Source organism: Melanostigma gelatinosum (assembly GCF_949748355.1).
Source record: "Melanostigma gelatinosum genome assembly, chromosome: 15".
Taxonomy (NCBI): domain Eukaryota; kingdom Metazoa; phylum Chordata; class Actinopteri; order Perciformes; family Zoarcidae; genus Melanostigma; species Melanostigma gelatinosum.
In genome coordinates, this window is record NC_136648.1 from 8,927,444 (window position 1) to 8,939,055 (window position 11,612).

An 11,612-nucleotide genomic window follows, 5' to 3' on the forward strand; every position below is an offset into this window, starting at 1 on the left:
GCATTCAGACGCTATCAATAAAGTTACAGACAACAGTCAAGTATGCTAAGTTAGTTACCCAGCGCTTATACAACAGCTTTATGGTGATTTCCAGACTCTTATATGTTTTTTTTCATATCTCAGATGGATTGCATTGGAAAGTATCACTTGAATCTTGAGAAAAGAAGATCCCACACACTGCTGTGGCTCAGAATTCATTCAAAAAAAATGTATCTATAATCCCACAAAGAAACCGTTTATTAAAAACATATTTCATATTTCAAAAGGTATTGATAGATTGATGACTTATTTCGTCTGTTTGATGGATGAACTGCAAGAATTTACAAGACTTCTCTTTGAAAAAAGCTTGTGTTGACCACAGACCGACTTCGAGACGAGGGAACCCGAAGTGCCAAAATGCTAACTCATTCCTGCACCACTCTACAGAAAAAGGTATACAGGATATTACATTTGCAAACTCTATCCCCCAAAGGATTGAATGATGAGATACCATTGCATGCCATGCTCCTAAAACTCTTATAGACCTTCTTATTGTACGTTCGAGATACAAGCCATGCACACGAGTACGCAACTCTGAATGGCTCGTGAAAGCTGTAAGGCCGATGTTTTCAATCATCACAAATGCAATTTCTGGAAATGTTATTGTAAATAGATGTAATTATGTACTGTGGTATGTAGCTTGTTTGTTTTCATTTCCTACAAATGGATCTTCACATGAGCGATTGTACACATGCTGCTGTCAATTATTGAGAGGATAATTGGCCCACCTGTGCACACAGAATGGGAGTCGAAAACACTCTTGATAGAGATTCAGAGAGACTGAAACGCTAGTATCAATGCATTGTGATGCGGAGCAAGAGAAGTGTGCCGGATCTTCTTTTCATACATTGAGACTTTTACAGTTCGACACCTCTTCACTTACTGGCAGTGTCGTCATAGACATAGTTGCGGTTCTTGGTTACATTGACTCCCAGGAACACCTTGTAGTTGTTGTCCTCATACCAGTTGAAGGACAGGACCCTGGAGCCGCCTCCCTCTGGGTATCCACAGAAGAGGCTCGACACACTGGACATCAGCTGTGTGAATGAGGCGGGACCCCCGTTTTGAAACATCGAGGAAACCGCCTTCAGGAGCTCCTGAGAACTCTTCCGTTCCATCAGCTGTAAGAAGTCAGAGATGGCCAGTTGAAAGAGAACCTCTGAGAGATCAATGTACCTGTTAAAGTGATACCGTTTTAAATCCTTCATTAGATCCAGCTATCGTCCAGAACAACAGCAGTGTTTCTTCTCAGGTTTGCCTTCTACCCTCATCATTTTCTATGTATGTCACACAGCTGACCTACACAGGGCAGTTTGAATTCAGAGTTTTAAAATACAGGTACAAACTCAACACAGAAAACCAAATTCTTTATTTTATTTACAGAACTAAGAGTCTACAGCCTGCTAGCGGCTATCTGAAGTTGTACGTATGCAGAGCTCATTTTAGTTTAGCATCTTAGCATGAAATAATTGCGAATAAGCCTTAAACACAAAACCACAATTTAGGCTAATGGGATCATCAAGACAGGTACGATTCACCATAAGTGGACCCTGAATGTCTTCACGGCAATCCATCTGATAGTTACTGCGATATTTCAGTCTGGACCAGAGGGGTGGATCAACTGACAGACTGACATAGCACGGCTGGAAAATAAATAAATAAATAAACAAATATATATATATATATATATATATATATATATAACTAAATAAACAAATATATATATATATATATAAATAAATAAACAAATATATATATATATAAATAAATAAACAAATATATATATATATATATATATATATATATAAATAAATAAACAAATATATATATATATATATATAAATAAATAAATAAATATATATATATATAAATAAATAAACAAATATATATATATATATATATATAAATAAATAAACAAATATATATATATATATATATATATATATATAAATAAACAAATATATATATATATATAAATACATAAATAAACAAATATATATATATATATATAAATAAATAAATAAACAAATATATATATATATATAAATAAATAAACAAATATATATATATATATATATTACTATGAAGCCTAAATAATTAGCTCCAAGCTATTTGACCTCTTGTCAGATAATTATCCACAGGCCAGGGTTATTTATGTCCTTCATATTTGTTCGACTGTGTGAATAGCATCGGATGAACGATCACTCGAAAACAATAGTTTGAAAGATAAGCAAACAAGTTGGACGGACGCCTCTCCTCTCACATGGACTAAATATCCTCCTGTTGATTGAACAAAAATAGCTTCATCCAAGTTTATTTCTCCCCGGTACGCATCATTTCCTCTCTAAAGGAATAGCGAGGGGGCTGCCAATGATTTAGAGTTTCATGTTTGAGTTGTTTTTGTCCTCAAATCTGAGAAATGACTCAATCTTTAGATAATCTCTGGAGGGATCTGATTTTAGGTGGCGTTGAGTTCTGCCAGTAATATTTGTTCATAAGCCTTCATCTTTATTAGACTAGCTCTATAATCCCCTGACAACTTTAAATGAAGACAATATCGTAACATTGAAAATCAAAGTGGTTTCAGGGGCCAGTGATCAAAATGACTCATTGCCAACACTCAAAGCATCCTTTTATGGGTGAACATATACATGCACACACACACACACACACATGCTAAAACACACTACTGATTTATTTCGCCCTCACTCCATTTTCCTCCCTTTTCTTATTTATTATCTCATACACCCCCCCCCCCCCGCCATACACACAGTAAATTGAAAGGAAGGAGAGGTGGGTAATGAGAGCATTTGGCTCGCCTTTCTGTCACCACAGTGATACAAAGGACCCACCTACAGGATGTGTCACCTCAGAGGAATGTCTCTCTCCCTCGAGCCTCCCACCCCCACCCTGTCTCTCTCCCCCGAGCCTCCCACCCCCACCCTGTCTCTCTCCCACCCCCACCCTGTCTCTCTCCCCCGAGCCTCCCACCCCCACCCTGTCTCTCTCCCCCACCCCCTGCCTAAGGTGATGATGGGATACACAAAGCCCTGGGACATACAGTGAACGTGCTGAAACTCACAGCAGTCATTCTGTCTCTGTTCTTGTGTCTGTATGTGTGCTCGTCTTAATTATCTTAATAATCTATTTTTATCAGTATATTCTATTCAGTTCTATTCTATCCTGTTCTGCAAAATATGCTAGATTACATAATATCCATCATATGTCTTTGCAATATCTGTTCAAGTCTTTATTCCGACATTATATATTCAATTATGTTCTGTTCTATTAAATTCTATTTTATCGATCGACAATATCTATTCTTTTCTATTCATCTATATATATTCTATGTTTTTATCTACAATAACTATTCTATTTATCAATATCAATTCTATTCATCTGCAATATCCATTTGGTTCTACTCTCTTCTGTTATTGTACATATAATATAATTATCTATAACATCTATTCTATTATCTGTCAAATCTATTTTATTCTATTTATCTACAATATTTTTTTTCATTATATAAAATTCCGACAGTATCTGCTGTGTTCCTTTTTTTTATCATATTTCATTTCTGTTCTATTTGATTCAGATTTATTAAATCATAAATGTATGTAATAAATAAATACAGTGATAAAGATACATGCACAACTATGCACGTGAGACACAATCTGTATGTGCTAGCACACACACACACACACAAATATGCATGGTTATAAACATGACGCACATACACATGTCCTTACCCACATATCACACGAGCGTACAATGACACATCAGCGCTTGTACAGTCCACATGAAGGTTGTTCACACACACACACACACACGTACACCCCACATTGTTGAGCCCATCACTCAGCCTCCTCTGTGAGCAATTCTCAAACTGGGAGCAGCGGAAGAGACGAGTTTCCTGCAGGGCTAAAAATATTGGTGGCTGAGGACCGAGTAGCCAGGAGTAAAAAGGGATTGATGGTCTTTGGAGCACTTACAACTTGGATCTTCTCCGACGTTGCCTTCAGAACCCGACCCCAGAGGTGCAGGTCAATCCCCTCGGAGCTGCTGTACAGAACCTGAGGCATCTGGGCAAACAAAGTCACATGATGCGTCAGTCAAGTGAACAACAGTCATACAGTGTTTTAAAAATGGAAACAGAGTTTCAAGAAATGTTTGTTGCAAAGAAGAATCCATGTTTTGCACATTTTCTTGAGACAGTACAACCAGCCACATCACACTATCCATTCTGCCTTCTTTTTTTGTCACACAATTTAGGTGTTGTCTGTATTTATTGAGGAAATGAACCTGTTTCAAACTTGAACTGTATCAGTTGTTCGATATCGAAACATACTTCCGCTAAACCCCCTCCAATGATTTTATCTTGAGAAACCATTCGCAGTAGGCGTTAGAAACGGCCCGGTCAGAGCAGAGTGGTGAGGGCTACGGAAACCCCGAGTGCAAAGACAAACACGCACATGTGATATCCTTCCTCCTGCATTCCTCGCGCTTGCATTTCAATATGAACGAAGGAAGGAGGGCGACGGTGCGGGGGGGGGGGAAGAGAGAAAGCGAGGGAACAGAAAGGGAGCGTGTTGAGCGGTGGATGGGAGAAGGGAGTCCTGAGCGTATCAAGTTGTTTCAAGGCAGAGGTCACTGTGGTAATGGGCTTTAAACTTAACAGAGGTAATGGGTTAAATGCATAGATCCCCCACTAAGATGCTACCGTAGTACAAACTAATGAGTACTGGATAAAGAGTCAAGAAACTTGTATAAATTCTCATATTTCTCTCATATTTACAGAAAATGTTACCAATATGTGCACAGTATATATAAGATGGAACAACAATAACGCAACAATATTGCTAACTACAGCCTCAAAAACACCTTAGAGTTGAATACTGCATGTATGGTAGTGTTGCCTCATAGCTATTGTGCTGGATTTCATTATATTGTGATGGTGTTTTCTCCGCATTTCTATATTTTGCATACAAAATGCACCCAAGATGTCCTACATGCGTGCAATTTTCGACCAAAGTCCCAGTTCAAAGTGGGCGGGGTTCCACTGGGAAAAAGTATTTTATATTGATTAATATTGTATAGGCTTTAGCCCTCAGCGACCCTAGAGAGGATAAGCAGGTAAAATAATGAATGAGTAAATGGATATTACAGAAGAAAACAGCCAAAAAGGAACATAAGAAAGAAATGATCTCAGATAAGACGGTTTCGTGAGAGGTCAAGTACTAAATAAAAAATGGTAATAAAAATATTACCAAAAAGAGACGAGAAATAAATAATAATAAAAAATACAGAATGAAAAATGAACTGATTAAATAACTTTATAGTCATGCTAATACAATTGTCAATCAATGTTGATCATTTAGTCTATCCATCAAACATCCATGACATCAATCAAGAGTGTGTCTGCATTTATACAAGCAGCAGCAACACGTCTTACAGAATAACTCTCAGACTGTCGGCGGGCGGGGTCGAGCTAAGCCCATTAGAAAAACAGGCCACGAGGGATAATACCATCAGCTTTCACCTGACTCACCTGACATATATAGAAGAAATTAGAGGGTGTGAAGGGGAAACAAGTTCAACATAATACGGTGTGATGATGTATCTAATTTTCATAATGCTGCTTTTATTTTCTTTACTGTTCTATAAAGATAAATCTACTTCTGAAAGGGGAGATACTTTAAAAAATACATTGAAGAAACAAATAAAAATGTTTTTTTCTTCCATTAAAAGAATGATCTGTAACTTGTGGTGCCACTCAGAGGAAACAAAGAACAGCTCTGTTGTACTGCCTCCTCTATCTTTCTTGTTTCTTCGTAAATACATTTGTAACCATTTGAAAGCAATTTAGTCCCAAAATGAAGCCGCTGACTGAATGAACAGGTCTGGCAGCGCTCGCTAGAATCAGCCACTTGGCCTCAACATGCCGTCCTGGCATCACCAGCAGCTCTACAATGGAACAATGAGGTACCAACACATTTGCGGTCACAAGAAAGTACACAATCCAGAATGTTTGCTCGCACTGTATTATGGGAACAATATCACCCTTACTACACTATTTCACGAGAGCTGTGGGGAGAAGCAGTTCTATGAAGGTGAGCGGGGAATGTAAATGTACCTGTTGACACAGCGTCTAAAAAAAATATGAAGGGACCTGTTTCCAAGTCTTGTCATGATTCACAATTTTCCTATCGTCAACAAATCCCATTAAAAAAAACAACCACCAACAATGACTTTTCTGGCTTTCCAAAAAAAGATACATCTTGCCATGGAGCTTGATTGTTGTCCAAAAATGATTTTAAAAACGGTGTGAGCACACACACACACTGTAGTGTGTTCTCACTCAATCCCACATACACCGTCCTGCTGCAGTACAAGCTAGTGCACTATATACACCGGTATGTATCAATTTTAATGAAATGCATCCTTCAGAGGATCTCTGGCCGGAAATAATGACTACCATGTCAACAAGGAAAGTAAAAACAGGGAGGAAAGATGTATTTAAGAACAACATCCACTTTACAGCAGGAAGCAATGAAGAGCATCAGAAATACAGGATAATGTAGAAACATTTGACTGACAGTTATAATATGAATATATAATGAATGAATGGCATACCACTGTTTATTTATTCATTTGACTCTGACATATTGACATAAAAAAAAAAAAAAAATTTCAAAGCACAACTCACCAGTTTGAAGATTTTGAAGAAGTCCAGGTTAGCATAGAGGATGTCCTCTATCTTCTGCAGCCGTTGCTGGCTGAGGGCACACATGGCGTTGCGAACCCCGTGGAGCCCCATGCGACTGGGGAAGATGATGAAGCGCTCCAGCAGAGCCTGGCTGCAGGCTATGTCTTTCAGCTGCAGGTCTGGGATACCAAAGGCAAACTGGGAAACATGAAAACAAAAGGAATGCTTGATTTATTGCGGGACACATCTAAAAGAATCCTCATTTATTATTACAAGTACCACTTATTATTGATTTTAAACCACAGAAAGATATTTAAGCTGTGCAATATGGTTTTGATACAGGCCAAGAGGACCTAATATCAGTCAAAGCTTGAACTTGTCCCATTCATCCCTCCAAAATGGCACCTGTTCGAGTCGTATTTCTGCATTGACGAGCTGGTAGACTATAGACTCCGAGAGGCCAGCGTTTCTCAAAAGGAAAGCCGTCAGAACCTCGTCATCCTTCAGAATATCATTTATCTTCAGCCCACGGCCTACAAGAAACATCGAAAGCAGAGATAAGTGAAAGGTTAGAACCACTAAAGGCCACATTGACCCGACCGGCATTGGACGACACAGAGGAAATGATTCACAGCGAGAAAGATTGGCAGCGATTTTCAGGATGTTTCAGGGAAAGTCCAGTGAGCAAGAGGATGTGGCTTCGTACGCATATCCCTGCCAAAAAATGTTCAATCAATTTAAATTGAAGTAATATTAAAAACAACCTTTATAATGTGAGCCTTCAGGCCGAGTCATGACCAATCCTGGGCATACGAGTGACCACAATAACGTGAATATTACCATGGAACGAGACGTCCAACAGAATAACAGGGAAAACAGAGATTGTACAGCTCTCTCCTGGATAAGTCTTTGTAGAGCAGCCACATGCTTTTAGTGGTCACGCCAACAATAATACAAATGTGTTAAGTTTGATCACCAGTTCATCCAGATCCAAAATCTGACAACTCAAGTAATGGTGAAAGATTAATACCAATGTACAGGAAGTCATAGAAATGAGACATTTAAAGTCAAAGGGAGGATTTTTAAAACGGATGAGAAAGGTGGTGCTCTGACAAACACAAGACACCAACAGAAAGAGGATGTGCAGAAAACAACAAGATCTAAAGGTTAAGATCAAAGTGCTGCTGCTGTTTCCTGAGAGGGTACGGTAAGAGTTTGTAATGACTTTAAAAGAAAATCACCCTTTTAAAGGAAAGATATGTCCACATTTAGTTTCAAAATCTTGCCCAGAAAGTTACAATCATAGACAGCTGACTTGTGTCTGATTACAGTGTTGAGAGAGAGAAAGAAACGACGAACTTTTACTTGCCATTTCACTTGAAAGGGAAGTGCTGCTGTCTGAACCATTTCTCACATGTGCGCTTTACCTGACACCACGTATGGGTTGTTGCGTAATGTCTCCATGAAGTTGGAGAAGGACGACACATCATGCCAAAGACGGCCGAGCTGCTGGACCCCCATCTCATTGAGCAGAAGCTCCTGAGCATCAACATAGAACCGGGCCAATCTAGAGCAAGCCAAAAAAATACACTGGATTTATTAAGTTGTTAAATGTATTTATTAAACACAACGTAATTCTGTATTATCCAATTATCAAATCAACTCTAATCTGCACTTTAGCGTGTGAAATATAATTGAAATGATTATTAAACATAAGTAAATGAAAAAAATGACAGTTTTATGAATGTTTTGTCACTGTGGAGGTTACAGGGCTGTGGTTAGGCTTACACCGAGTTATTATAGTTGGAGACAACGCCTGGAGACTCTCCTCTGGTTGGATATCTGAAGCAGGGGTTGTTGACGTTGCAGAAGATGCCCTGGATCCAGGGCAGAATCCCTGATGAAGGCATGGCCTTGTTGGGGAAATGACCTGAAAGCAGCATCACAATTATGTGAATGTGAGAGGCCGGTGACGTGAATTTAAAAGAGCTGCCAAAAGGTAAAGATGCGTTATTCTCCCCATGAAAGGAAAAGCTCACTCTAGGAGGCCCATTGTTGTATTCAGTTTTACAGAATTTCATTAAACCGACAACTGAAATAGCTTGTTGTTGAAGAGTTGTTCTTTTTTACATTCATGTTGTTGGTACAGTGGATTGGCCTTCCTCAGCCACACCAGACCAATGAATAACAACACTGGCCAGCAGATCTCAACCAGGAAGCGGACCTGGAGAGACACAAGTAAAGTGGGTGTTACTGTATGTACACAAAGACAAATTTGAACACTTGTACAATCTAAATCGGACACGACGGCCCCGGAACAAATCCTAGCAGTCTGAAGACTTTATTATAAGGCTGCTGGAAGCTGTAGTTTGCGGTGTTACTTGTATTTGTTTTGCATTATGCTGAATAGTGTTTCTAAAAGGTCATAAAAATGATAATACCTTCTGTCTCTTGCGGAGGGTCCAGTTCTTCCACAGTAACAGGCGGATTTGAGAGCCTGTCTTCATTGCTCCGCAGCTTTACCCCTGGAAGGGGTCATCAGACTGTGACAAACCTGCAGATACGCAACAATCAGTGGCACTCAGAGACACGGGACCATCTACTGTCGGTAAGATTATTGAGCCAAGCAGAGACCCAGGACTACATTGTTGGGTCTGGTGTTGAGACCACTTGAATTTGGTTTTTGACCTGACTTTTGCTTCATTTTTGGACACATTTTAACATGTAATATTTTCCACGGACGACCGGTTTGTTTTTGTTTTGTTGTTGCTTTTTTTTGTCTGTTTTCAGTCTCCAAAAAAACTTGTGCTTTTATGATTTTAATGTAACGGCATAATGTACATATCTATGTCCATATCTATGTCCTCAGACACATACATCATCGTCTTCAAATGCACCGACTTCGACCCGAGCTCGACTGTACCTGGTCTCGGTATTAACTTGGATTTGTGGATTGATGTAAGATGGTCTTGACTACAACCTGGGAAAGACCATCTTTCAAACCACTTGGAAAGCGTACACCCAGCTGAAGTGCTCCTGAGCGAAGCAGCAACAGCTTTAAGGTTTGTTGTGTCGGCATGTTGACAAAAGGAGAGGGTTTTTCTACACCGACATACACGTTGGTAAACCACTGTCACAAATATTAAAATATATAGTCCAACAACGTTCTTAACAACATATAAACACAAGTCGGTATGTGATTGATGAATCCAATTTGTACCTGCTCTATCATACACGCTTCATTCCAAAAGACTAAATCGTTTTGGAACTGAACACTGATAAAAAAAAAACATAAACACGTCATGTGCAGACGAGCTCAGAGAATGTCGGACATGAGTAATTTGCTCAGAGTGACATGTCCAATAGATTAGCTCAGACTGGCCGACTGAGGATGCAGGGACATAAATACATGTCGAGAACAACAAGAGGACAAAGACTGAGACTGAAACAGGAGACTGAAGGGTATCATTACGTCTGACTGCTCTGAAATCACCTCATTGCTCAAGCAGTAATTACACACAGCAGGACTTCCTTCCACAAACGTGTAGAAATGGGTTTTTGCATTGAAAAACTGCTGCATGTTTAAGTAGCAGATACAAGAAGCCATGAGGGTAAATGCATTATAAAGAGCATCTACCAGGATCTCACACCTTGACATTATGTTTGACTAGAAGCATTTGGAGAAACAGTAATTAGCAACCACACACCTGTCCGCTCTTACAACACATCCTATTTAGTGAACAAAGAGAACAAAGCCGTTCCTTACCTCTTATGGAATGATATAAAAGTCGTACGACATCGAGAGAAACAGGTTCACAGACCAGCTGAAGTCGTGGAAACACATTAAGTAAGGTGGAAGAGCTCCGTACGAGTCCTCACTGCCCACTCTCTCTCCCCTGCCTGCAGGTCAGCAGCACTCCTAATCTGATTGCTCTAATCTCCCAGCTCAACATGGGCAAGCAGAAAAAAAAGACAACAGTCAACCATTTTGAGGCAGAATTAGGGGGGGGGAGAAGATATATCTGCTAGAGAGGATACTGGCGGAGAGAAAGACCGTCACAGGGGTCACAGGTTTGATCACAATAGGAGCGAACATCAAAGTGTCCATGAGCAGGATTCATCCGTTATTGTCACTCTGCAAGACAGTCTTTGAGCTCAACGCCTACAAAATAAAATCTGAGTTTTGACTTCGTCACATACGAGTACGTGTCTGAAATGCCTCACGCCTCTGGGTGGCTCGACAGGGTGGAGCAGGTGACATGGGTAATCACGTTTGGAGAATTTGAAGCCTTGACAGTTGTGACATTAAACCCACTTAAACCTGCTGTGAACGGTGTGCACACCAGACACAGCTGGTTTACCCTAAAACAAAAGGTAAATTCAAGGCTTAAACCGTCACAAACATGGTGGCTTAGGTAGCTTGGTGGATACCAATGTCACACAACTCCACCGTCCAAACACATCAAAGTATAGTATTCTGAGTGGATTCATAGTAGGAATACACAAAATGACAAAATGTCACAGGTTATATAAATAACACACAACGTAAACTACAGAAATAGAAAATAAAATAAAAACGTTTCAGACATAACCCTGGTTCTCTGACACACTGAACAAACATTGGAATCGTTAATGGGCAGAAACTCGTTGGCAAATAATCCACTGTTTCCAGATTCTTAAATATGATCATTTTCTTTCGGGATCATTGGGTTTTAGAGGTTGGCCAGACAAAACAAGTCATTTGTCGATGCCTCCTTAGGCTATAGGGAACTGTTATGAATAGATAATTAAGAAACTAATAATTGGAAGTTGCAGCCTTAGTGTCTTTCCCCCAATTTGTCACATGCAGCAACAAAACAAATCAAAT

General features: G+C 39.5%; 1 protein-coding gene across 1 annotated transcript in view; it reads right to left on the reverse strand.

Annotated features, from left to right (window-relative positions):
• Positions 1-9,252, reverse strand: part of LOC306789099 (retinal-specific phospholipid-transporting ATPase ABCA4-like) — a gene marked incomplete at both ends in the record, with an annotated part of 31,761 nt that extends 22,509 nt beyond the window's left edge. The window contains 8 exons of the mRNA XM_079284887.1: positions 923-1,160; positions 4,032-4,121; positions 6,746-6,943; positions 7,151-7,278; positions 8,173-8,312; positions 8,534-8,675; positions 8,876-8,969; positions 9,187-9,252. Of these exons, the coding sequence (XP_079141013.1) occupies positions 923-1,160; positions 4,032-4,121; positions 6,746-6,943; positions 7,151-7,278; positions 8,173-8,312; positions 8,534-8,675; positions 8,876-8,969; positions 9,187-9,252 (1,096 nt within the window). The remainder of the gene's footprint in view (positions 1-922; positions 1,161-4,031; positions 4,122-6,745; positions 6,944-7,150; positions 7,279-8,172; positions 8,313-8,533; positions 8,676-8,875; positions 8,970-9,186) is intronic.
• Between the last annotated feature and the right edge of the window lie 2,360 nt (positions 9,253-11,612).